Consider the following 23,705-nt stretch of genomic DNA (forward strand, 5'->3'; position numbering starts at 1 on the left):
ATGCAAAAGGCAATGAAAAGCGCAGAATATATAAAAGCTAACAATGACTGGTTAGATGCCCAAGCCAACGCTAAAGCAGCCCAACTATAGGGTCAATAAGGACAAAAATACAAGCGGATGAAGACAGTTCAAATGAAGCTTTAACAAATGCTGACTTTAAGAACGCTTCGAAGCTCTTCATAGTAAGGTGAAACAAGTGAACGACTTCTCATCTGGAAAGAAACTGAAGTCTGAAGGTTTCGACAAGAGTTAAGAGAAGTAGCACAAAATATGACGAAAATAACAGATGCAGCAACGAGACAGGCAGTTCAAAGTGCCTATGACGCCGTTAGAGCAACTGTTGTGAAAAGTCAAGAAAAAGAGTTACAACAGACCAAAACAGACCTAGTAAATGCTTTCTTAAAACGAAAAGTCAGGTAGGACATTACGCTGCAGATGGAACATATGTGCCAGCTGGTGGAACTTATATACCACCAAACCCTCCAAGAGAAGCACCTGCACCAGGACTACCTAAACATTTACATCGTCACATGGACACAGACACAGGCATGCACAACAACCACTCCAAACCAGCACAACAACCAACACAACAACCTGCAACAACCAACAGTTCAAAACCCTGCACAACAACCACCTCCACAACAGAGCAAGGACATAAAAGAAGTAGAGAACAAGGAAACCAAGAATTCTTAAAAATGCTTAAAGAAGAGTGTGGTTTCCCAGATACTGTTGACTTTAGTGACAGATATAAAGAAGCTATTGGAAAGTTCAAGGATGGAAATACTGACCCGAACCTATTTAGCTTTATGGCTCAGCACCAAAACGGATATAATCTCAAACCTGGAAAATACAAGCTCGCTAAGGGATATGATTTAATAGCATATCATCCAAATGACATGGATGAATTTACTCCGAGATATTTGATGTCAGAGCTAAATGACAATTCAACTTTCGTCATGAAACGCGTAAAAAATAGAGACGGAACGAAAGAACAAAAGCTTATGAATGCGGATGACGTAGATAGGGAAATTGTTGAAAACGGTCTCGGAATATATGAAATGCCAGCAGATGAGGTACAAGAAACTCCACAGGAAGAAGTTCAGATACAACCAGACATGGAAGAAATAGTTCAGCAACAACAGCTAGAAGAGCCTGAAGGAAACGAACAAGTCACTCCTTTGGAAACTAACTTCACAGAACTAGATGAAGATTTGGAACAGCCGAAAAATCTTGACCCTCAACAAGAGTATGCGGAGAATATGGAATATTTCCAAGAGTCTAAAAAAAATTCGGCTGACATAGTAGAAGAATATCGAAAAATGTTTGCCGACATACAAAAGACTCCAACACCAGATGAAAATATTCAGCATAGAATGGAAGTACTGAAAGAAAATGTACACAAATACAACAACCCTTTTTACTTACGAGCATTTAACGTTCAATCTTCGGATGAACTCGGTGAAATAAAAGGTTAAATTTCAAGAAAACATATAGAAATGAAACATTGTTTAAAGTTCATTCAGAACCTAACCAAGATGGAAACAAACCTACTTTTGTTTCTGCAGACGATGGAACTACAATGAGATGGGGTCATAAAGCTAACCCGGATAGGTGGTTCATAAACTTACAACCACAATTCCAAGAAGTTGTAGACGCAATGGAAGTCAATGGTGAACCAGATATAGCTGGTATTTTCAGCGCGGCTTTAATGCCATTGAAAGATATGAAACATGCAGATATTTTGGACCAGTATGAAATGAACATGGCTGATGGAAATATAACACCTGACGTTCTAAACATTTATCTCAAAGAACTACACAGAACCATAGAGATGGTATATTTGGTGAAGAGTTTAGAAAGAAAGTTAGGGAGGCGAAGGAAGAGAACCTATTGTACATGACCTTGCAAACGAAAGTTTACAAAATGTCATAAAAACTTACTTTGCAGACAATGAATGAGAAGGGATGAATATTTAAAAAACTCAAATGGACAGTACCAAATGAAATGTTAGTATTGAAAAACATGTTCCTTGACAAAATAAAACCAACTACAGAAATAAACGACGCAAGACTGAAAGATTGGGTAAAAGCTTTCCCATTCACAAAAGATATAGTTGGTAACATGGAAAGAAAACCAGAATGGCTACAAAAACATATATTTGGAAACGAGCTTATTCCATATGGACAGGCTCTGTTTGAAGAGCTTGAACCGGAAACTCAGGAAAGAGTCATGCAAACAATACGCGAAGACTCAAATACAAACTATGACAAACTCTTTCTAGGATATAGGTACCTGAGATGGGCGACCAGAGCCCAAAGGCAAAAAGGACATGGGAAATTTACAACATACTAGGTGAACATGAGGCAAAGATGCAACAACTTGAAGCAGAGGGCAAGTTACCAAAGCGACACCAAAGAAGAAGAGTTGTAGAAAGTAGTGAAGAAGTAACTTCATCTAGTGAAAGTAGTGGCAATGAAGGAAAAAGAAGAGTTAAAAACTCAGTCAGGAAGAAAGTAAAGCTTGGTCCACGTGGGTTCTATTATGACATATAAATCCAACTATTCTATATTTTTACTCATATGAAATGTACGCCGCTCAGAATATAACGCCAACAGTTTTGGATGCTATGAATGGAAATGTTTCCGAATGGTATAACGAATGCGACAATGCCATTAGAAGGTCAGAAATAGTTCCTGGAACTTACGAATATACAACTGCTGTTTCTTATGGAAACGTAGGTGAGTTTGGAGAAGGTTCTTCAACAACAGTAGATATTGCTTGCGACAGGTTTCATATTATTTCTATTGACAACTCATTCTTATACGTGGAACAAGACATTGAAATAAAACCTTCTGCCAAGTTGTCTGACAAGAAAGGTTGCAATGGAATTTTCTATGTCGGATACCAATATGCTCCAGAAGTTTTCATGGGATATAAGATATATTCTAACTCTGACTTAGTTCAAACAGTAACATGGGCAAACTATGAATGGTTCGCTTTGAGAAACTCAGTACAACCACAAGCTAGAGAACAAACAGACCAGTATGCAACTATTGAGAAAATAAGAAGACTTGACCCTAACGTTCCAGGAGTTTATGTTAACCTTTCTGGTTCAGATGGAACTGCTGCCACTAAAGTAAAACTGAAACTTAGAGTTCCTTTGTCATCTTTCCTCATCTTCAGGTTTTTAAGATACTTGCCAAACTGGGCAGGAAAAATTTCTATTGAACTTACTCCAAGCAAAAATAACTTAGTCATTGCACCAACACAAGACCCATTCACATTACTGTAGCTGGAACTGGTGGAGCCAAGTTCTGTGACTTTTGCAAAGACAAAGTTGACTTAGACTTTGGTTTCTCAAACCTCAACACTGAAGTAAACTATTATTTCAATGCTGCTGGAACTGCTTGGGACCCAGTTAGTTCACATGCGAAAGTTTGAATGCAAGAGAATAGAAAGCAGACTTGCAGTCTATATGTTGGACCCAGATATTTCAAATGCTTTAGCTGCCAAATATATTGCAGTTCCACTTATGTTCCCTATACACCAAATATCTGTCAAAGACTTTGCAGGTGAAGTTGGAAACCAAAGTGCTGACCCAGGTGCAAGAACAGATATTGCTTTAACAACTGCAATGAAACATGCAGATACTATGTTTGTACTGTTCAGACGAACTATAAATGACTATTCTTGTTTCTACAACCCTGGTATTAAATATCATATAAACATAGATGGCAAATATTATCCAAGAGAAGAATATTCTACAGTTGAGGATATGAGGTCATACAACTTGACATTAGATGCTATGAACTTTAACAACAACTTCACAACAACCATTAACCCTGAAATGCAAAGTTCTATTATGCCATATGTGAAAGTATGGACTCATACAGGAGGTCAAAAAACTCAATATACAAATGGAGACCGTTCAAACTTTTGGCTTGGCATTCCATTTGCTGACTCAGAAGACTTTATGGGTGGTATTTCAACTGTTGGTACAGTTCAAATACAATATACTGGTGACAGAGACGGTCCAGATGAACTGAGAGCAAAGAAGTTTACAAAACCAATAGCACTTTTCACGGAAGATGCTCTTTTGAAGATTCGTTCGATGAAACCTGCTGGGGCTCCTCAGATTGGCATAACGACAGCTTCCATCGAGCAGATTTTGGCAGCAGGTCAGTAAGTTGTTCTTGAACTGACTTCTCTCCGTCAAATATTGACAGTACGCCAGTTTTGACATAAATTGTATTATAAACTTACCTTTAGAAATATCTGTAAGTTTTGTTGTTATATTTTTGTCTGCTTCAAGAACTTTCACCATTTCTTATACCAACTTTCTTTGCTTTATGAAAATATTTTGGTTCAGCAAAGACTGCTATTCTATAACATTTTCCATTGTTTGTATAAAGAACTATTCTGTCAATGTATTTGTATTGTTTGTGTGTGTAAACTTTGTTCTGCTTCAATTCGAAGAGATACTCAAATACGTCCATCTTTTTATTCTAAGTAAAATGTCATTTCCGAAAAATAGAAGCGTAAGTGTTTCAAAAGGTTTAATGGCGGTGGCAGATGTGAAGTTAAATTCACCAACTCAAACAAACAGTCAAAGTGTTGTTGTCAATGTCAAAGAAAGAGATGTTGAAGTGGGGAAACCATACGAAGACGAAGATGGTATAACAATAGTTCCTGTAAAAGAACAACCAACATATCCTGAAGTTAGCAGAGACTTAAGTTCTGTTGCAGATATTCGAAACGACTACCAACAACTGAAAGACAAACTTCAAACTCAGGAGAAGATTTGTCAAGCTTTAAGTATAATGTTAAACTTGGTCGAACACAACCCTGTAAAAGTGAACTCATATGTCATTGCACCTCATGAAGTTTTGAAAGAACTATTGAAACTTTTGACAGAGGCAGACGATATAAACATCAAAGAAATAGAACCCGACATTAGTTGCTGTGGTGTTTCATATAATGTCATTGACAAGATATACGTTATGAAAGGAGGTGAAACGTTGAACTTAAAATATAGTTTCCCAGACGTCATAAAAATATTTGACGACCCACACATTTCATTAAAATTTACTTGCTAAGTAAATGGCAGAAGACATAGTGGTTTATACTATTACGACTAAAAACCCTGAGTCATATAATTCTATAACAACAAACTTACAAAGTCCTCAAGGACGATATTGTAAACTAACCTTAAACACAATGACGACTAAAGCCTGTTTTGCTCTTTTGACACCAGAAGACTTTGTTGTTGTGAATGGTAAAAAATACTTCTTTGAAGATACTTACTCAGATATACCACCAACAGGTTTTGTTGACTTATTTAATACTTTAAGGACGGATGTAACATGTGCTGCAACTAGAGCAGGTTTCATTATGTTTGGATGTCCGACTGAGTTTAGTATAAACGATATGAGCTATAATACAAAACTTATATCTGGTTTTTACTACCAACAGTTTCCTATAACAGGAAAAGGTGTCATACAAGGTTTGTCTGTTCCATTGACTTTAAGTACACCTATTTTATATATTGTTTCAAACTTAGGTTCAAAGTGCTATTCGAATGTCGACAGAAACTACTATGACCAAAAGATACTCATGCGTATAAACAACACTTTCTCTGCTGGTTTGCCTATTGTTCATTCGAATGCAGAATTTTCAGCTTTAAGTAAACTCAAACACTTTAGCAAACATAAACTTAACCTTAGTTGACGCAAACTTTGTTCCTGTAAAACTTTATGTCCTATATTTGTCAATGACGGCAGAAAGTTTCGAATTGGAAGATGCACTGGTGAAAGTATTGTACTACAAGAACAACTTCAACAACAACAAATAGCTCAAGAACAACAAATGCAACAAATGGAACAACAAAGTCAAGAATAAAAAAATAATATTTTTTTATTTTTATAAAAATGTACAGAATAGATGTTCAGATTTTTATGACTTCCAAGCATTCAGAAATATGTGTCCATTTAGAGACTATAACAAAGCAGTCGAGAATTTGAAACGTTTAGTCATTTATGTTGACTCTGCCCCAGAATGTTATGTCATGAAAGAATGGGATGTTGTCTTTAACAAACCAAGAGCAACAATAGTTTCAGAACAAGAATGTAGACAGAAACTTAAGAAAATAAATCGTACAAGTTGGTATGAAAGAGTTAGATGCTTGGGATATCTTATTGTCAAAACTTGAAGATTTTTCAGTTCGAGGTATAAAGTTCTATACACCTTCTCCAAACTTCTATTCTATCTTCACTGGATATAAATACGAACAAGTAGAATGAAAGAAAAATTATAGAAGCTTGGTTAGACCATGTCAAAGAAATTATATGCAATGGAAACGAAAAGGTTTATGAGTATATCTTATGTTGGTTTGCAAACATCTTACAACATCCAAGTGCTAAAATGAAAACTGCTCTTCATTAAATTGGAAAACAAGGAACTGGTAAGAACACATTCTTTACAATATCTTATGCAAACTATTAGAAGGTTATTCGAACCTAATATGACAAACTTAGAAAACATCTGTGGCAAGTTTAACTCCTCAATAGAGAATATGAAACTTATAAGTTTGCAATGAACTTCAAAGTATAGATACAACAAAAGTTTTGAACTCAGATGCTTTGAAGAGTCTTATAACAGACAAAGTTGGAGTTGTTGAAAGAAAGTATAAAGACCAAAGAGTTTGTGAAAATGTTGCAAACTTCATTATGGTTTCAAACAATACGTTCCGATGAAGTTAGAAAGTTCTGACAGAAGATATGTAGTTGTCAGAACGTCAGATTCTCATATGCAAGATACAGAATATTTTGACGACTTAGCAGAAACTTTGACATCTGACTTTTACAACCACTTGTTCTCATATTTCATGACATTAGATATTTCTAAGTTCAATCCAAGACAAATTCCACATACCGAAGAGAGACAAACATTGTTAGAAGCAAACAAGAGTGTATATGAACTGTTCATAGATGAACTGACTTTGTGTCATAGATGAAAGGTCATTGTACGATTCATATAAACAATATTGTCAAGAATATGGTTATATGCAGCGTCTAAACGAACATTCTTGGCAAATGTCAAAAATCTTTTAGATGTTCAGAACGGCGTATATACAAAGAAAAATTTTTCTGAGTAAATTTTAAAAAAAAATATATATTTTTATCCGATAGAAAAGATGGCAAAATTCATCTCAGTAAATAAGTACATGACAGAAGTCAAAGATAAGTTAGCTCCATTCGCATATTTGAATGTTTACTTCTACAATTTTGAAAAGTCTACATTTGACAAAATTTGGAACATTGCACCAGTTAAGTTTGCTGTTGTTAGAAAAAGTGGTGCAACTTTTGAAGACTTAGACATAGAAGGTTTGTTAGCAGTCAAAGAAAATTTTGACAGAAAGTTCTCAAAACTCGAAGAAGGCAAAGCATACAAACTTGTTATACCTTATGAACCAAAGAAAGCAGACGACTATGAATATTATGAGTCTAAGATAGTTGAAGTTCAAGGTAAATTGGGTAAAAAGATTTTAGAGTCTAAGCCAGTGTTTGCCCCTAAAGAGGAAGAGAACATTGACATTGACCCAGAAATGTTCTAAAAATAAAATTTTATTTTTACATGTCAAATTTCTTTTTCTCTGGAACTGGTTCAGGTTCTTTCTTCTCTTCTACTTTCTTTTCTTTCTTTTCTTTCTTTTCTCTCTTCTTCTTCTTTTCTGGTGGAGTTATGTCAAATTTCTCAGAACCATATTTATGTAAAAGTTCTTTGTCCTTTAATAGCTCTTCTATTCTGTTTTCTATTTCATCTTCAAGAACAGCGCATGTGCCTTCTTTGCATTCTAAGAACTTTTGTTGGACTTCATCTTTCCAATCGGCGTCATCTCTGTCAACAAGTCTGTCATTGACAAATTTTAAGACTGCTCTTTGTAATGTTTTATGGTTCTTGTCATATTCCCAGAAACAGAACTTTAGAACAAATTCACCTTTCTTGTTTACACTATGTAAGATTTTATGGTCGACAGATGTTTTGCTGTCGAAAAGTTTGTCTCGAATATAGATAGCGAAATCGCTAGACATTTTCAAAAAGATAAAAATTTTAATTTTTCTAAAAATATGTTAGAAAAAAAGTTTGCTGACATTGACAAAAAATTTGAGAATGTTTTAAATAAGAACAAGAGGAAGTTGGAAAATGCTCAGATAAAACCCATACATGACAAGTTCTTATTTGCTCAGAATGGTATAACAGGTCTAATCGCACCACCTGGGTCGGGTAAGACTTTCACTTATCTTAAAATGGCTGCACAACAACAAGAACTAGATGAGAAGAACCCATTCTATGAGTTAGTTGTTATTTGTAGTACTTCTGGTCAATTTGACCAAACCGTCAATTCGTTCAAAGATATTATAAAGAAGTCTAAGTTAGTATGTATAAAGGATACTGAGTTGTTAGATTGGATAAAGAAGTACCAAAGAAGAGTTTTGAAGTATAATGCTATAAATGAGTATATAAATTCTAAGTTTAAAGACCCAAATGAGGAAATGCAGAGAATATTAGAGAAGAAACACTTCAGAAACAAACAGAAAGAGATAGAATACATTTCGAAGAAATTGCAATCGTACGATTGGAAAACGTACCCTCATAGGTGTCTTCTTATCTTAGATGACTTTGCTTCTCATCCTTTGTTAAAGAACAGAGAACAAGACATGTGTCGAATTCTTAAGAAACTTAGGCACTTTAACATCTCAGTTGTCATTTGTGTACAGACAGCAAAGAGTTTAAGTAAGGATGTTAAAAGAATACTTACTGACATCATACTTTTCCCTGGATTGTCCGAAGACGATTTCATGGAACTTATGAAAGAGTCCATGGCAGGTAAGTTTGACAGACATGAACTATGGAGAAGTACAAAGTCATACAAGACCCTCATACTTCTTTCAGAATTCACATCTACGCGAACAAAGTTCAAATTGTAAAAAGTCAGCAAAAATAATGTTTATGTTAGAATGTTAGATCTAACATGTTTTCTAACATGTTTTCTAACATAACTATTTACAAGCGTTTTACATGGTATATGTTGCGATGGTTCATGACTCTAAACAATTTCGTGGCTTCAATTTCTTCTTTTAGTACATCGAATGTTTTAACGATACCGAAAGTTTCTTTATACTTCTTCTTGACGTCAGATAGAAGGAAATCGTCAGCTGTTGGATAGTTTTTGTTTAGAAATGTCAACATGTCCATTTTATCTTCTGCTGGTTTCTCTGCTTCTTTCTTTAAATCTGCATAGTCGTTTCGCATACGTTCTATCTCTTTGACGGAGTAGTTATATTTCCTCATTGCTGCTTTACATTTAGAACATTGTGGGTTCATTTTTGCGTTATATTCTGAAACCTTACCTGCTAAAACAACTAAGGCGTCAATGGTTTTCTTCATCTCGAACATAGCGGGTTTATTTGTTCGTTCCATACCTTACCCCTACTATCTTTATCTCTTATTTCCCAAACACATTTTGCAACTAATGAAACAAAGTTGTCGTAGGTCTTAAATTCTTCGGATTTGTAAAGGTCAGAGATGTTCTTATATACCATGTCGCAGTCTTTGTCCATGACTTTGTGGTTGCAATGAAATCCAAGAAACTCATAGTTAACCTTTCGTATGAACTTCTTTATTTCTACTGAGTCAGTCAGTCCGACTTCTATTTCATCGAATTCTGGAATAGTGAGTTTTTGTTGTTGGATTTCAGGAAGTTTAGGTAAATGGTCAATAATATCCTGCATTTCATAAAGATACTGTTCATTTGTTTCATCTTTCGCACTACAGTCTAAATTACTTGTTAAAAGTTCTTGCTTTATCTTCTGGATTTTTGTTTCGAAAGTATATGAAGAAGGAATGAAGCTTTTCATCTCTACTAACATTGAAGTTGGGTTCATGACTAACGAGTTTGGTGCTGTTGTTGCTAACATGTTCTTACAATAAAAATAAAAAATATTTTTTTAAAAAAACCAACTTTATTTTTTATTTCGGGAAAATTCATGATTTTCGAGAGTTTTAGACCATGTTAGAAAACGTGTTAGAAAACATGTTAGATCTAACATTCTAACATAAATTATATTTTTGGTGTAAAATTCATGAAAATTCAAATTGTAAAAAGTCAAGCTTGAAAAATGTAAGTGTTTAGTCTTAGTAAGATGGTAGCTTCTTAAAGCAAATACCATTGCTGAGTTTTATGTACGTGAAGAGAAGTACAATGAATTCAATTACGAGTACAATTGCAATGACAACTAAGGCAACTATTTTTGTCTTTTTGCCAGCAAGGGTACTTCTTCTCTTCCAATGGTTCGGCAGAACTATACTCACTCATGAGAAATGCCAAAACGGTTTAATAGAAAAAGTGTCATTTTTTCATGTCCGAAGACTCGAAGGTGCAACACTTCCAAAATACCGACGAACTCAGAAGAGCAGCATGGCAGTATGTTCTTGACAACTTCTTTGAGTTCTCCAGGTACACCTTGGAAAATGCTGAAGAACTCCGACACAGAGAATTTGGAGAAATTGCACTCCAATACTACCTTGACAAACAAAGGGTAAACAAAGGGTAAAATAAGACTAAAAAACTTAACGTTTAAAAAGTGACATTTTTATGAGCTCCGAGTCACCGAGAAAACTTGGTCAGATGTTAGCAGCTTACTTCCCTGAGGAGGATGGAAGCGTTACATACATCAGGTTCAAAAACAACGAACCTGGAATTGCGTACCAAATTCGCAATTACATGACCATGGAAGAGTACGAAAGGTTCCTACAAGAGAAACCAGCTCTAAACAACTCAGAAAAGAAAGAATAAAAAGTTTAACTCGTAATTGTTTATTTTTTTACTTGTATGGGCAAGCTGCAAGAATGAAGTCGACTATCTCGTCTTTGTCTTGACCAGTTGGACTGCTCTTGCGAGTACGTCTGTTTTGCGGTCTCCAGCTGGTGTCTGACCTTCGTAATTGCGCATGTTCTTGAGAGCTCCAACTGTAAATGGTTGTAGGATGAAGAGTCTCTCAGACTGCTTGAGGTAGTCTTCACGGTCACGAACCGAATCTGTGGTACGAGTCGAATCGGTCGATTTGAGGGAAGAGAGTGAGAGCCTGTCTTCTTCCATTGGGGTAGTAGCATACTCTTTGCGTAAGCGGTTCAGACCTTCCTCGAACTCTTGGTCTCTCTTGGATTGAGATTGGAATTGTGGGGCAGGGTTTTGCATAAACATCCAAGGGTTGGGGAAGTAAGGCATAGGCTGAGGAGGAGGGTAGTTCGGGAAGCCTTGTGGTGGGTAGTAACATTGAGGTGGAAATTGGTAGTAAATCGGAGGTACTTGCTGGAACTGAGGTTGCTGAGGAGACTGTTGTGGTTCTGCAGCTTTCGGTTCTTCTGGTTGGGATATGGGCTCGGTTGGTGGGACGTCGGACATCTGTTTGTGGCTTAACCGTCGGAAGGAAAAACCTTTCCTGTCGGAAGGAAAAACCTTTCCTGTCGGAAGGAAAAACCTTTCCTGTCGGAAGGAAAAACCTTTCCTGTCGGAAGGAAAAACTTTTTCTGAAGTTCGACCAAAAGTTCTCAATTTTCGAAAATTTGAATGGTTTACGGACGGACAACTGGAAGAGTCCTTCCTGTCGTCGGGAAATTTTTTTCCAGTTGTCGGGAAAATATTTTCCTGTCGGATGGAAGGACTCGGAATACCAGAAGGATTTGACGAGGCAATTTACCTTATAGAGATAAATGAAGTTGTTAAGCAGTACTTGCGCAGGGTAATGAAGCCCAAGGTCAAGTTCACCACTATTTCTGGAAGGTCTACACTTCAGCTCGAGACTTCGACTGGAATTCCAATTCAAATACCAGACGGGACAGCCTACGATGGCATAAAGGACGCCAAAAGAGAAGCTCTTGTTAAGTTCCTAAACAAACGTCCTTGGATAAAAATACCAAACAAGGAGAACCCCCTACCCCATATGAAATTGGCAATTCAGTCTCTCCTTCACTTCTCGGGTCAGCCGTTCTACATAACCTGTGAAGGCGACATCCAACCAGTTCAGTCAACCTTAACGTTTTGAGTAAAAACATTTTTTTTCATTTTTTGAATGAAGCAAGTTAAATTCGTCCCACACCAATCTCAATGGACCGATGAAGAGTTTCAAGCTATGGTTGAAGGTGTTGAGAACGACATAGACGGCGAACTTGAAGGAGCTCAAATCACAATTGCAACCAAAATTGCAGGAGTCAAGGAACAGATAGCTCCACTTAAAGCTACCAAAGCTACTCTTGACCTCATGGATACTTACCGTTTAGATGTCAAGAGTGGAATAAGACATTTAAAATTAAAACTTCTAAACTACGAAGCTATACTCCAAAAGTTAGCAGAAATGAGAAGACTTTACCAGAGCTACTTACATGTAAGGGACTTACCTTCATGCAGTCCGACCAAAGATGAATTTTCTGACATTGTCCCAATTTTGTCCGAAAGTCAGCTCAGATGTTTTGAACTGCTCCCAACATATCCAGAATATGAACGTTTGCCTGAACTCTTCCGCAATCTCAAAAAACGTTTTTTGGTTCTCATGTTCGAAACTTTTATCGGAAGAGACAACAAACGTTCAGAAGAAGAACAAGATATTATTTTAAACTTGTTGTATGACATAACTGTCATAACAAGCTTTTTGAAGTAAAACCGCCATTCTCAAACCACTTCATTTTTTCGATGTCCGAACAAGCACCGAAGCCGAACACAATGGCAGATGTCCTTTCAATGTTGCCAGACAAGCGCCCAGTTCAAATTCAAATTTTGAATTTGAAAGCTCATCTGACAAACACCGTTAAGACTCTCCAAAGTAGTCTTATGGAAGAGATGAAGGGACTTAAAGGTGAGTTCCTCATGAACCAAGCTTCCAATGAGAAAGTCCTGAACGATTTGACGGAAACCTTGCGCATTTACGCGAGAGAGAACCGAGACCTTGCCAGACTCATCTACCGTTTCTTCGAAGAGATAGACGCCATCTGGAAGGTACTCGGAAAGGACAGAACATGCAACACCGTACTTCGTGAGTACCAAATTGAAGAAGGAATTGTCGAGGAAGAAGAGGAAGAAAAGAAACACGAAGAAGAAGAGGAAGAAGATGAAGAAGAGAAACACGAAGAAGAGGAAGTTTGGGCAACCCTTGTTGCCGATGACGCTTACGAAATTTCCCAACCCTACCCATACCAAATCCGCAACAAGGAGACAGGCAAGGTTCTTACCCCAGTCCTCAACAACTTGGGACACTTGAACCTTAACCTTCGGAATCGCGGTTCAATCTCCATGGGCAAGCTTGTCGCAATTCAATGGGTTCCAAATCCAGACAAGAAGACGAGGGTCAGACACATTGACGGTGACAAGCTCAACAACCGTAAGGAGAACCTCGAGTGGTTCTAAGAGTAAAAAAATTTTATTTTAGGGGGAAACCCCAAGTAAATTTAGGTGTTTATTTGGATAAGTATGTTAAATTAAGGGTAATTTGCAAAATTAGTTCCTGACCTCTGAATTGGACTCTTTCGTCATCCCAGTTGCGTAGGAAGTCGTCCCAGAGGAGTTGGTAGAATTGCCATTCCAAGGACGATTTGTCCTCCCAGGCATTGAGGATGTACTGCTCGTAGAGTCTCATGACCTCTGCCTTGCACCAGACACCCTCTCCCTTGGAACGTAAGGCTTCTTCGAAGTGCTCGAATGCGATTGGCTGCGGGACCATCTGAAATGACACTTTTTGTCCGTTTGGTCAATGTTCGTGTCTCGTGTCATAGTCGACGAAAATACAAACAAACAGGTTATATATGAGTTTGAGACCAAGAATGGTGTAACTCGACCTGTCCGATTCAAATTCGAATAAAAATTTTTTACTTCATGCAATGTTTTATTTCTGTGCCGTCTTCAAGTATGCCCCAGTACTTACGCTTGGAGAGGACATGAACTTCGGTGAAAATTTTGTCCAATTTGAATTGACCCATCTTTTCACCGACCATTCCCATTTCAATGAGTTTGTTATAGCCTTCTTCGTTCGTCATGAGTGCGTCAATGTTCTCATAGTAAACCTTCACTTTGGATTTGACTTCGGAGAAGAATTTGTTGTAGTTGTCAAGGACTGCCTTTGCGAACTGAGGATAGGACCAATGTTCGACAATAGGTTTTAATGTGGTTACTAAGCCACTTTGACCTTGAGTGAATTCGTACTTCAAAACAAAAGGAGAAAACCTTTCAACAAAGTTGTCGACCTTCTCATAATGTTTACTCTTCATCTCTTGAGGTTTCTTAATGGAATATCCCCATGTCGAATTCATAAGCAATTTGAGTGTCATTGCAAGTTTGGGGTTTGAAGCTTTCCTAATATCATACAGTTGTTGTATGACTTTTCCAACTGTATAGTTCCTTCCCGGGAACTCACCATCTTCGTTTGGAATTCCAGTCGGGATATATTGGACAAACCTCATGTATGCAGCGTTAAGGTCGACATAGTATATCTTTTCATCTGAGTCGAACTTGTCGCAACCAATTGGTCCAGTTTGTGGAAATTCAAGTGAGTCTCTTATCTTCTGAGAAACTTCTCCTGTTATCTCATAAACATCGTCGAAGCAACCTGTTTCATATAAAACCTTCTGACCTAACTCAGATGCTCTCCAATACAATTTGACGTCAATTGGATGTCTCAATGGAAGTTTGTTTATAGCATCTTGAAGTTCTTGCAACCTCATTGGAAGTTCTTCTGGTTCAGGTTGGTATCCGAACAATCCAACTCCTTGTGGAATTGTGTACTTCTTTTGTACTAGAACTTTGTCTGGAACAACTTTTGGTCTTGCTAACAGTGAAAAGTTTGTTTCGTCTTTTGGTACAAAAGTTTCTGTCAGCTTGTCATCTGGAATTGGTTCCAACAAACCTTTCTCGAAAAGAATGTTAACAGCTCTCTTATATACGAAAAAAAGAGATCTGACATTGTGTCAGATCTCAGTAAAAGTGACATTTACATGTCAAAAAATAGAATGAGTTTAAGTAATTAAAATTGAGGGTGAGAGTAGTATTGTATGAAATAATATCTCTCACCCTCCAATTCATCCAAAGGCTAATATTTTCTACATTTCCATAACATTCATTTCAACGGAAACTCATTCAAAATTCTATATATTTAATTTTTCAATCTTATTCAATTTCATATTCAAAATTAATTTGAATTAGATTCAAAACATTTATACCTTATTAATAACATAATATCATTTGTTATCAATATACCAATTCGGCTGTTCTAATTTTGGATTCCCATTCATAAATTGATCAATCTATATTGAAACCTATTCAAATTATTTTCTTATTGATAACATTTTATTTTTATTTGTCTTCAACTATTCATTTATTTTATCATTATTTTTTGATTTTTTTTAGTTTCAAATTTTTTATTATCTTTATTGTTTTTTATTTTTCTAATTTTTAAAAATTTCTGCTTAGAATCTTAATCTCATTTTATTTTTCAATAAAAATTCATGTTTACCAATATTCAATCACTTTTCTCGTTCCCCAAATTTTTATTTTATCTTAATCGTTACTAATTTCTAACACATTCTTTTATAAAAATTATTCTGATCGTAATTTTAATTTCGCCATTGTAGTTATTCACTAATTTTTAATTCATTGTTGTTTTCTCATTGTCCAATTTTATTTTCTTCACTTTAAAGATTTTTTTAAAAAATTTACAATTTGAATTCAACTTTTGTGAAAAATATTTTTTCAATAATATCTTTCAAAATTATTTATATTTTCTATATTTTATTCAATTGTTCACAATTTATTATTTATTCAAAATTCATTCTCTTGGATATTTATACCCAAATAGACTTTCACTGGCTAGAGCAATCTCTAACCAGGTTACACCAACATCAAAAGCTATCGTTGCTATTGACTAATGTTCCACTCAGCGATGGTACATCACGTAATTGCATTAACAAGTTAACTACTACAAAAGCCTTCTGTGCTTTCGTCTTATTACTATCGAAGAGTTTTACAAGCACTCGTCCAGAGAATTTACAAGTTTATACATATTCCATAATGGAAAATTCTACAATTGCATTGAAGTCTTACCAACAAAAGATGAGATCTTGTTGAATCGATACTTGGAAGAACAAGAAATTACACAGAGTAATGGTTCTACTCCTCTTAATAGCGCACAACAACAGCTCAGACCCAGCAATGGTACATCTCCTCTTAGTAGTGCACAACAACAGCTCAGACCCAGCAATGGTACATCTTCTTAGTAGTGCACAACAGTTAAATCCTCAAGCCACTCCTTCAAACCAATCATCTGGTACATACAATCAAATTGCTCCTAATCCCATCAGTTCCGATCAATCAAGTCAACGTGCCAATCCTCCTAATCCTCAATCTCGTCCGCACGACCAGTTTGTTGATATTCCACTTTCCTGTGGTAGACCCAAACAACCAGTTCCTGATGATCTCATGCAGGCCATTCTCAATTTATTCGAACAACATGGGCGACATGGTATCATCCCCACTTACCTTAGGCTTAATAAAGATATAGCATTCGCCCATGAACATGAACAAGATTTTGTTCGAATGAAAGATGGCCTGCTTCCAGTTATGAGCTCAACACAGGACTGGTTTCAGAATGTGCGACGTGACAAGCCTCTCAATCTTATCTCTAAAGAAATCCCCGCTGACATTAATCAAGATGATAACCCTACTCCATATGCTATAAATTTACAAAATATCAAATATCTTCCTCTCCCTCTACCTCAGGCTCCATCAAGGCATATGGTCGAAAAGGCTTTTATCATTCTTGGATTAACACGTCCACGGGGACCCAAGAGACCTAAAGGGAGGACAAGATACGAGGCTTTACTTCCAAATCAAATCTGGCACGTTGACATTCACTTTCTCAATAAACGCAGAAGTGAATTATTGTATGGAGTAATAGATGATTGTACCAGAATGGTTTTGGAGTGGCAGCATCTCTCCTCCAAACATGCAAATCAGACCGTTAAGGTAATTGAGCGGGCCATAAAACGTTTTGGTCCCCCTCATACCATATGGTCTGATAATGGAGGAGAGAATAGAGGTGAATTCCTACAAGCGATGAGATGCAAAGGAATTCGAAATGTCTATATTGTGCCACATTGCCCTTACCAAAACGGTAAGATTGAGCGATTGTGGCCCAATATAGAAAACCGCAATCTAACATGGAGTAAAATTCAGAGTTGGGTCAATTCCTATAACTCCAAGCCCCATGCCGCACTACCGACACGTCTTCTCAATGGAAGGAAAATCAATTATAGTCCAAATGAATTATGGATGAAGGGGCCCATTTGGAGACCAGGAATTCCTGTCAAATGGGTCGTTGATGGAGTTACCCAAGACTTTCTCCCAGGATCAGTACAGGCTAGAGAAATACCAGAACTCCAAGATGAGGAAGAAGAAATCGATAATAAAGATGGTAAAAAAGAGAAGGAGGGACAAAGTGAAGAATATGAAGGTGGATATGAAGAAGAATATGAAATAAATTATGAAGAAGATAATGATGAATAAAATGCCACTTTTTATATTTTTGACACGTAAAGTTGTCACTTTTCTGTCAAACTATTTTTATCGTTTTCGTATATAACAGCTCTGACAATGTTACACTTACCTTTTCCGAACAATGGGTTTGTAAGACTTTCGTTCAACATGAAGTGGTTGTGGACAATTACAATCTTCAACCATGGTAAATTGAACTCAACAACATAGTCGTCATGTGAAGAACCTTTAGCTGTAGGTATGTTGACTCGGATATTGACATTTGCCAACGGTGCAATTTTTGCCAATTGACCTCTGAGAATGTACCTTGTCTTCACACATGACTCAAGATACTTCATCTTCTCTTCTGTAACAAGACCAGAGTTCCTGAGACATGTAAGAATGCAAGGTTCATTGACAATTGTTTCAATTGAATTGTAAATTCCATACCTTGTCAAGTCAATGTCAGACTTATTTATGAACGGGAAGTATCCAGCATGTTGTCTGACTGCTTGAGGGTTAGGTTGGTACCATTCAAATTTTACACTTGCAATTCCTTCAATTGCATTCAAAATGTCTGAGTCGGAGTCAACCATTTGTTCTCTCTTTGTAGTCTTGAAAGCGTCAAGAAGCATTGCAGCTGTTGTGACATTGCCATGTGCATAGTAAATGTGACCGTCCAAATCTGTTATGGTTAGTCTGAGATTGTATCCTTTCTTATTTCCGTCTTGTATGGCAGCAAGTACACCCATGAAGCCTTCTTTGTTCTTTCCTTCGTCAAAGTTTACTGTAAAGGTTCGACCAGATGTAATTTGACTTCTAACTTCACGGTACTTTTCATATGCATATCTTGTTCTTTCCATGGGAGCATGTTTGTCTTCACCTTTTCCTTTTTTCCTTCTCAAAGGATACAATTGTTCGTCATGTTTCCAATAGAATCTGGCAAAGCCGTCGTGTCCTTCAACTTGCGGTTCAGAAACATCGAAAGGCATGTCCATAAGACGTTCTTCTTCTAACCTCTCTAGTCTGTTTGGATAATTTGCGCGTGCTGTTTCCAATTCCATTTCGTAGCGAAGACCAGACAATTTGTCATAGACTTTTATGGGTCTTCCCTTCCTATATTTAAAATTCTTCGAAACTTTCCAACCATATCTTTCTAACTCTGCTTTTATTCTAGCAGATTTTCTATCCATTCTATATGGGGGCATTTTTATAAAAATAAAAAAATATTTTTTTTCTTTACTTTACATAACCACCTGCTGCCATAAGTCTTTGACGCCAACCCATACCAGCTAATGAAGGTTGAGTTGGTTTAGTTTGGAAACTAAACTTTGGTTTTGGTTTATCTTCAGTTTTTGGTTTTTCTTCTTCTATCGGTTTTTCGTCACTTTTCGGTTCCTCTGACTTTACCTCACTTGCAGGTATGGTTGTGTCGTCAACATCTTCGTAAATATCATATGCCATTTGTTTTTGTTTTCCTTTCAACTTTTTGTGTTTGTTGTAAAGTTTAGAATATTTCGACTCTAAGTCAATGAGATGTTCTATAATGAACTGTTGGTCAGTGAAGTAAACTTTTCCATCTGTTGTCTCGAAAGCTCCTTCAGACTTCAATATTTTATTTGTGAGAGTCTGTTTCTTTTTTGAGATACTAGCCGTTCCATTTCTATGAAAAGTGACTTTATAGTTAGGGTTTGTATTTCCAGACCTGGCACTTTCTATTATTGAATTTTTCTCTTCATCTGTAAGTTCTTTGACAGGTTTTGACAATGGTTCTGAACTTTTTGTTTGTGGTGTCAAATCTACCGTTTCAACTTCTTCGGTCATTTCATCTCAGTAAAAAATTTTAGTTTGGTTTGTTTTCAACTGGTTGTTGTTGTTTTTTAAGTCGGTCTAAAACTTCTTGAGGTATAGGAAGAACTTGACAAACACGTGGTTGTGTAACTGCTGGAAGCCGACAAATCCATCTTGAGCCCATTTGTCTCAATGCTGTATTGTTCATTTCATCTCAGTAAAAAATTTTACATTCCCCAAGTTTGAGGCGGTTGAGGTTGGTTATTGTTTACCCACTGTTGTGCATGGTTATATCCTCTGTTAAAGAATCTTTCACCTTGGTCCATATAGTGTCCTGCTTGGTTATAGTAGTCATTTGCTTTGTTATAATAGTTTCCTGCTTCTCTTCCTACATTGTCCATCCATCCTTGAACTTTTCCTCTTGTTTCAGGATTTGGAATAAGATTTGCTGCATCTCGTGCTACATCCCAACCTTTCTGTACAGTTTGTATAATAGGTTGTGCTTTCTCTTTAAGTATACCTAATGTACTCAAAATCTTCCTTCCAACTCCAAATACACCTCTGGCTATTGTTCCCACTGCGGGCAAAAATCTGGATGCAACTCCTGCTAATGCGCCAAATAAACCCATTTCTTATAGGGTAAAAAATGACGAATCCGAACAAGGACCCCTATGTTTCTAAAGCGACAAAGAAAGCACTCATGATAAAAATCTTTAGTTCAACACCAAATGCTTGGTTTATGGATATCTTGGAAAACATTCCGAGGTATAGAGAAGATGGACCACCATACTGGCTAATATTTGTCGGTCAAAACACAAGATACTGTGAAGCTATACCATTACAGTCCAAAAATATTTTAGATGTAAAAACTGCTTTGACAATATTCGTTGACAAATACCATCCAACAAAACTGACATCTGACTGTGAAAGTTCTTTCAAATCAGACGATATTAAAAACTATCTGCGTTCAAAAAATGTAAACCAATATTTCATTGTCGACCAAAACCATTCTGCTCTTGGTGTCATTGACAGTTGTATAAAAATCTTAAGAGACTTAAACCAACCACAAGGTGGTGAGGTAGATGAAATGTCATATGACGACAAGTATAGACACTTCTCCCAGGCAAAGATGAGACAAGTTTTAAATATTTACAATAGCCGTAAACAAAAAGGTTTGGGAAACCACTCCCCCGAAGAAATGAAAAACAACCCTGACTTAGAGAAAGACTATATATTTAATAGTTTAGTCAAAAGAGACAAACAAGAAAGAATGCCAGGCTTCAAACTTAAGAAAGGTGACAAAGTAAAAATAGAAATACCTAAACGCGACCCATATGAAAATACTATTGACTATGACAACAATGGGAACCCGACAGGTACTCACATTCGTGTTCGTAAAAATAGAAGAAAGTATACAAGAGAATATTATGAAGTTTTAGGCAAACATGGCAAAATGTACAGACTGCAAGCAGAAGATAAAACTACTATTGTCAGACCTCGTTTCAAACTTGTCAAAGTTCAAGGTGGTATACTTTCAAAGACAGTTCCTAACAAATATAAGACAACTCCTGACGAATATGCTAAAGAAGTTGAAAATGACGACTAAGCAATTCTATACCATGCGTAAACTGTCATGTAAGGTGGCATGTAGTCTTTACTTTGTCCCGTTGTTTGTGTATATCCTGTAACGCGATGTGTATGGTTTCCATCTCCCTGAGTGTCACTCCAGTAACAATTTATAGCAAACTGAACGTCGTCTTTAACATCATATCCTTTACCTTTTTTCAAGGCGTGCCAATCCCAAAATTTATGCTTATGCCAACCTGCTTGAGATGTACTTAAATCTACGTAGTGACTGTGTGCAGGTAGGTTTTCACCTGAAATCGTTTTACTTCCGCCTGTTTCCTTTGAAGAGTTTGCACAATACAAAAACCTGTCGACTATTTGAGTCCAAGTTCCAAAACCCAGAACTGTTTCTGGTCTGGTAGAGTTCATTGACGTATAAATAGAGCCTATAGGATATACTGTTTGAAGTATTTCTGTCTTTAACGTTTGAAGCTCTGTTTTGTCAGCTTTCTTATCTAACTCATCGTTAACATATTTTTGTCAGCTTTTTATCTAACTCATCGTTAACATATGTTTTGTCAGCTTTTTTATCATATAAATCTTGAGCAGTGAATTTAACTTTTTTCATCCTCCATGACATAGACATTTCTACATCTAGTGTATTTCATCGTCGTTATGTCATCCTCCGATGTTAAACCTTGTGGAAAGTTAGGAGGTTTCCAATTTAATACATCCCCACCAGTTTCTTCAACCGTTCCTTCAATATTTTCTATACCAACAGTTGCGAAGAAATCGTGTGTATGAGTCTTTTTAGAATATTCTTTGTCAGCTCTTGTCACTTCACTTGACATTTTATTGTCAACATATGTTTTATCTGCTTTGTCATCTAACATTGCTGGTAGTTCATCTACGTCATAGATGTTATGTGTATGATGTTTTTGTGGGTATGTTCTATCTGTCCATGCGAGAATATAGTCTCTTGTTGCATCTACATACTCTTTGTCAGCTTTGTTGTCAATATCTGCTTTCAAAAGAAGTTCATCTATAGGTTCTCGTTTAAAGTTCTTTTTGTTGGATTTATACAAACAGTATGGTTCTTACTGTCTTGAAACAGAAACTCGTCTGTCAATGGTTTATCGTCAGTTTTAAGTTTCCTTCTTTCAATGACTCAGATATCTTAGAATAGTTTGAAAAGTTTTTGTGTTCTTATTTAGAGCTTGTACAATGAGTTGTCGGTTGTGTTGTATTTCTCTCATAGACGCTGTTTCTTTCGACATTTTTATTCTAGAAAATATGCTTTCAATAGAAAAAGAAAATTCAAGAGTTGCTACAACTAAACCATTAGATGAACTTTTTACTAACGTCGGTCAAAAGTTTGAGACAGAGACCGTAAAGCATGAAGGCTATCGTTTTGACTACCCGTTAAGATGGTTAAGAGACCCATCCGTCACAAAAGCTATTGGCTTTCGTAGAATGAAGTTCATTTCAGAAGCCATACATGGTTTCCCATTTACGGTCGCTTTTGAAGTTCGATACTATAACAAAGAAAAACGTACGTATGAGAAATTTGAACAGGGAAAACTTTTACAAGTGAATTTGCTTGTAAACTTAGAAACAATCTTCAAGCTTTTCAAGAAAAAATAAACGATATCTATCTCGAATATGCAAAACAGTACAACATTGACGAAGGAGAGTACCATCTCGATATTATATATGACAGGAAAAATGCAACTGTTAAAATCAATAGAATAGAAGACCTTGGAGAAGACGTTTATATTTCTACAAAATATAACAACTTGCATGGTATAGGTTTCTGAGGATGTTAAATCAGCCTGCAGAATATCCAGTACACCCGGACTTTTATGAAGTCGAAAACCCTAATGGAACATATGAAAATGTTTTCGACTCAGATGCTATTATAGTTCATGCTTCATTTTCTGGCGCCCAAAACTCTTTTTTATGCTTGGCAAATGACTTTTACGAAAAACCTACAAAGCTATATGAACCACCGAGTGGAAGTATTTCAGACTTTCAAGTATGGTTTACAACAGATGGAAGAAAGAGAATAGTTCCATTATACCATGCGTTTTACTTAGAACTTAGTCTCATATACAACTACTATCGAACAGTAAAAATATAATTTTTAATACGGTTGAGGTGTTGGATTTGGTTGCCAACTAGACTGTGGTGCAGGTTCAGGCTGTTGTATAACAGGAGCTTGTTCTTCTGGTTCAGGTCTTTAGGTATAATACCAACGAACTGACCTACTCTTTTACCAATATTTTTGACTCCGTTCCAAATTCCTCTTCCTACGGTTTTTATTCCATTCCATATACCTCTTCCAACATTTCGAAAGAAGTTTCCAATACTACTGAAGAAACCCATTTTACTATATGTAAAAATCTAATGTCCACCTAGTCTCTTACGTTTCCTTCTGAGTTCCATTGCATTCTTTAACTGGAGCTCATACATTCTATTTCTCCTCTGGTAGAAAACATACTCTGGGTCAACTCCTGTGTTCGCGTCATCTGCATAGAGTTGTTTATATCCCACTTCAGGGTTTGTATAAAACTCTTTCCATCTCATATTTGCATACCATGTGGCAAACCTAACGCAGCGTCATTTGACATGGCAGTTTGCATTTGTACATCTGTTGGCACTTGACCATAGTTTGCCATTGCAGTTTGTATTCTAACTTCATTTGGAATATTCTCTGGGTTTGGTTGTCCAGGTTGCTGTGCATTCGCTAAGTTCTGTGCGTCCATTTAATATTAGA

The 23,705-nt window shown here is 36.5% G+C and overlaps 18 protein-coding genes and 6 pseudogenes across 24 annotated transcripts, besides 2 other annotated features; 14 read left to right on the top strand and 10 right to left on the bottom strand.

Annotated features, from left to right (window-relative positions):
• Positions 1–23,705: part of a mobile genetic element that runs on past both edges of the window.
• Positions 957–1,688, top strand: TVAGG3_0707510 (annotated as a pseudogene). Its single transcript has one exon. A coding segment is annotated over exon 1 (732 nt).
• On the top strand, positions 2,005–2,552 carry TVAGG3_0707520 (annotated as a pseudogene). The gene has a single exon. A coding segment is annotated over exon 1 (548 nt).
• Positions 2,585–3,072, top strand: TVAGG3_0707530 (uncharacterized protein; the record flags this gene model as incomplete). Its single annotated transcript, XM_051243623.1, has 1 exon — positions 2,585–3,072. A coding segment is annotated over one exon (488 nt), but the record flags the coding sequence as incomplete, so codon positions are not given.
• On the top strand, positions 3,476–4,186 carry TVAGG3_0707540 (protein of unknown function, DUF4106 family; the record flags this gene model as incomplete). The annotated part of the gene is made up of 1 exon (XM_051243624.1): positions 3,476–4,186. One exon carries the CDS (start codon positions 3,476–3,478, stop codon positions 4,184–4,186), a length of 711 nt encoding a protein of 236 aa, XP_051090211.1.
• TVAGG3_0707550 (uncharacterized protein) lies at positions 4,560–4,688 on the top strand (the record flags this gene model as incomplete). The annotated part of the gene is made up of 1 exon (XM_051243625.1): positions 4,560–4,688. A coding segment is annotated over one exon (129 nt), but the record flags the coding sequence as incomplete, so codon positions are not given.
• On the top strand, positions 7,193–7,612 carry TVAGG3_0707560 (protein of unknown function, DUF4108 family; the record flags this gene model as incomplete). Its single annotated transcript, XM_051243626.1, has 1 exon — positions 7,193–7,612. The coding sequence occupies one exon, from the start codon at positions 7,193–7,195 to the stop codon at positions 7,610–7,612; it is 420 nt and encodes a 139-aa protein (XP_051090213.1).
• On the bottom strand, positions 7,629–8,090 carry TVAGG3_0707570 (uncharacterized protein; the record flags this gene model as incomplete). Its single annotated transcript, XM_051243627.1, has 1 exon — positions 7,629–8,090. One exon carries the CDS (start codon positions 8,088–8,090, stop codon positions 7,629–7,631), a length of 462 nt encoding a protein of 153 aa, XP_051090214.1.
• Positions 8,127–8,330, top strand: TVAGG3_0707580 (P-loop containing nucleoside triphosphate hydrolases family; the record flags this gene model as incomplete). The annotated part of the gene is made up of 1 exon (XM_051243628.1): positions 8,127–8,330. A coding segment is annotated over one exon (204 nt), but the record flags the coding sequence as incomplete, so codon positions are not given.
• On the bottom strand, positions 9,064–9,620 carry TVAGG3_0707590 (annotated as a pseudogene). The gene has a single exon. A coding segment is annotated over exon 1 (557 nt).
• TVAGG3_0707600 (uncharacterized protein) lies at positions 10,655–10,855 on the top strand (the record flags this gene model as incomplete). Its single annotated transcript, XM_051243629.1, has 1 exon — positions 10,655–10,855. One exon carries the CDS (start codon positions 10,655–10,657, stop codon positions 10,853–10,855), a length of 201 nt encoding a protein of 66 aa, XP_051090216.1.
• On the bottom strand, positions 10,947–11,464 carry TVAGG3_0707610 (uncharacterized protein; the record flags this gene model as incomplete). Its single annotated transcript, XM_051243630.1, has 1 exon — positions 10,947–11,464. A coding segment is annotated over one exon (518 nt), but the record flags the coding sequence as incomplete, so codon positions are not given.
• On the top strand, positions 11,769–12,104 carry TVAGG3_0707620 (uncharacterized protein; the record flags this gene model as incomplete). Its single annotated transcript, XM_051243631.1, has 1 exon — positions 11,769–12,104. A coding segment is annotated over one exon (336 nt), but the record flags the coding sequence as incomplete, so codon positions are not given.
• Positions 12,132–12,716, top strand: TVAGG3_0707630 (uncharacterized protein; the record flags this gene model as incomplete). Its single annotated transcript, XM_051243632.1, has 1 exon — positions 12,132–12,716. The coding sequence occupies one exon, from the start codon at positions 12,132–12,134 to the stop codon at positions 12,714–12,716; it is 585 nt and encodes a 194-aa protein (XP_051090219.1).
• TVAGG3_0707640 (cytochrome B-C1 complex subunit 6, mitochondrial family) lies at positions 12,797–13,459 on the top strand (the record flags this gene model as incomplete). The annotated part of the gene is made up of 1 exon (XM_051243633.1): positions 12,797–13,459. The coding sequence occupies one exon, from the start codon at positions 12,797–12,799 to the stop codon at positions 13,457–13,459; it is 663 nt and encodes a 220-aa protein (XP_051090220.1).
• TVAGG3_0707650 (uncharacterized protein) lies at positions 13,509–13,772 on the bottom strand (the record flags this gene model as incomplete). The annotated part of the gene is made up of 1 exon (XM_051243634.1): positions 13,509–13,772. One exon carries the CDS (start codon positions 13,770–13,772, stop codon positions 13,509–13,511), a length of 264 nt encoding a protein of 87 aa, XP_051090221.1.
• TVAGG3_0707660 (uncharacterized protein) lies at positions 14,414–14,769 on the bottom strand (the record flags this gene model as incomplete). Its single annotated transcript, XM_051243635.1, has 1 exon — positions 14,414–14,769. A coding segment is annotated over one exon (356 nt), but the record flags the coding sequence as incomplete, so codon positions are not given.
• TVAGG3_0707670 (integrase core domain-containing protein) lies at positions 16,637–17,605 on the top strand (the record flags this gene model as incomplete). The annotated part of the gene is made up of 1 exon (XM_051243636.1): positions 16,637–17,605. The coding sequence occupies one exon, from the start codon at positions 16,637–16,639 to the stop codon at positions 17,603–17,605; it is 969 nt and encodes a 322-aa protein (XP_051090223.1).
• Positions 17,622–17,683: a mobile genetic element.
• TVAGG3_0707690 (phage tail repeat-like family) lies at positions 18,812–19,036 on the bottom strand (the record flags this gene model as incomplete). The annotated part of the gene is made up of 1 exon (XM_051243637.1): positions 18,812–19,036. One exon carries the CDS (start codon positions 19,034–19,036, stop codon positions 18,812–18,814), a length of 225 nt encoding a protein of 74 aa, XP_051090224.1.
• On the bottom strand, positions 19,416–19,571 carry TVAGG3_0707700 (uncharacterized protein; the record flags this gene model as incomplete). Its single annotated transcript, XM_001318388.1, has 1 exon — positions 19,416–19,571. One exon carries the CDS (start codon positions 19,569–19,571, stop codon positions 19,416–19,418), a length of 156 nt encoding a protein of 51 aa, XP_001318423.1.
• TVAGG3_0707710 (uncharacterized protein) lies at positions 19,591–19,992 on the bottom strand (the record flags this gene model as incomplete). Its single annotated transcript, XM_051243638.1, has 1 exon — positions 19,591–19,992. One exon carries the CDS (start codon positions 19,990–19,992, stop codon positions 19,591–19,593), a length of 402 nt encoding a protein of 133 aa, XP_051090225.1.
• On the top strand, positions 20,406–20,969 carry TVAGG3_0707720 (uncharacterized protein; the record flags this gene model as incomplete). The annotated part of the gene is made up of 1 exon (XM_051243639.1): positions 20,406–20,969. A coding segment is annotated over one exon (564 nt), but the record flags the coding sequence as incomplete, so codon positions are not given.
• Positions 21,022–21,780, bottom strand: TVAGG3_0707730 (annotated as a pseudogene). Its single transcript has one exon. A coding segment is annotated over exon 1 (759 nt).
• Positions 22,223–23,069, top strand: TVAGG3_0707740 (annotated as a pseudogene). The gene has a single exon. A coding segment is annotated over exon 1 (847 nt).
• TVAGG3_0707750 lies at positions 23,352–23,694 on the bottom strand (annotated as a pseudogene). Its single transcript has one exon. A coding segment is annotated over exon 1 (343 nt).

This window comes from Trichomonas vaginalis, chromosome III, assembly GCF_026262505.1.
Source record: "Trichomonas vaginalis G3 chromosome III, whole genome shotgun sequence".
NCBI classification, from domain to species: domain Eukaryota; phylum Parabasalia; order Trichomonadida; family Trichomonadidae; genus Trichomonas; species Trichomonas vaginalis.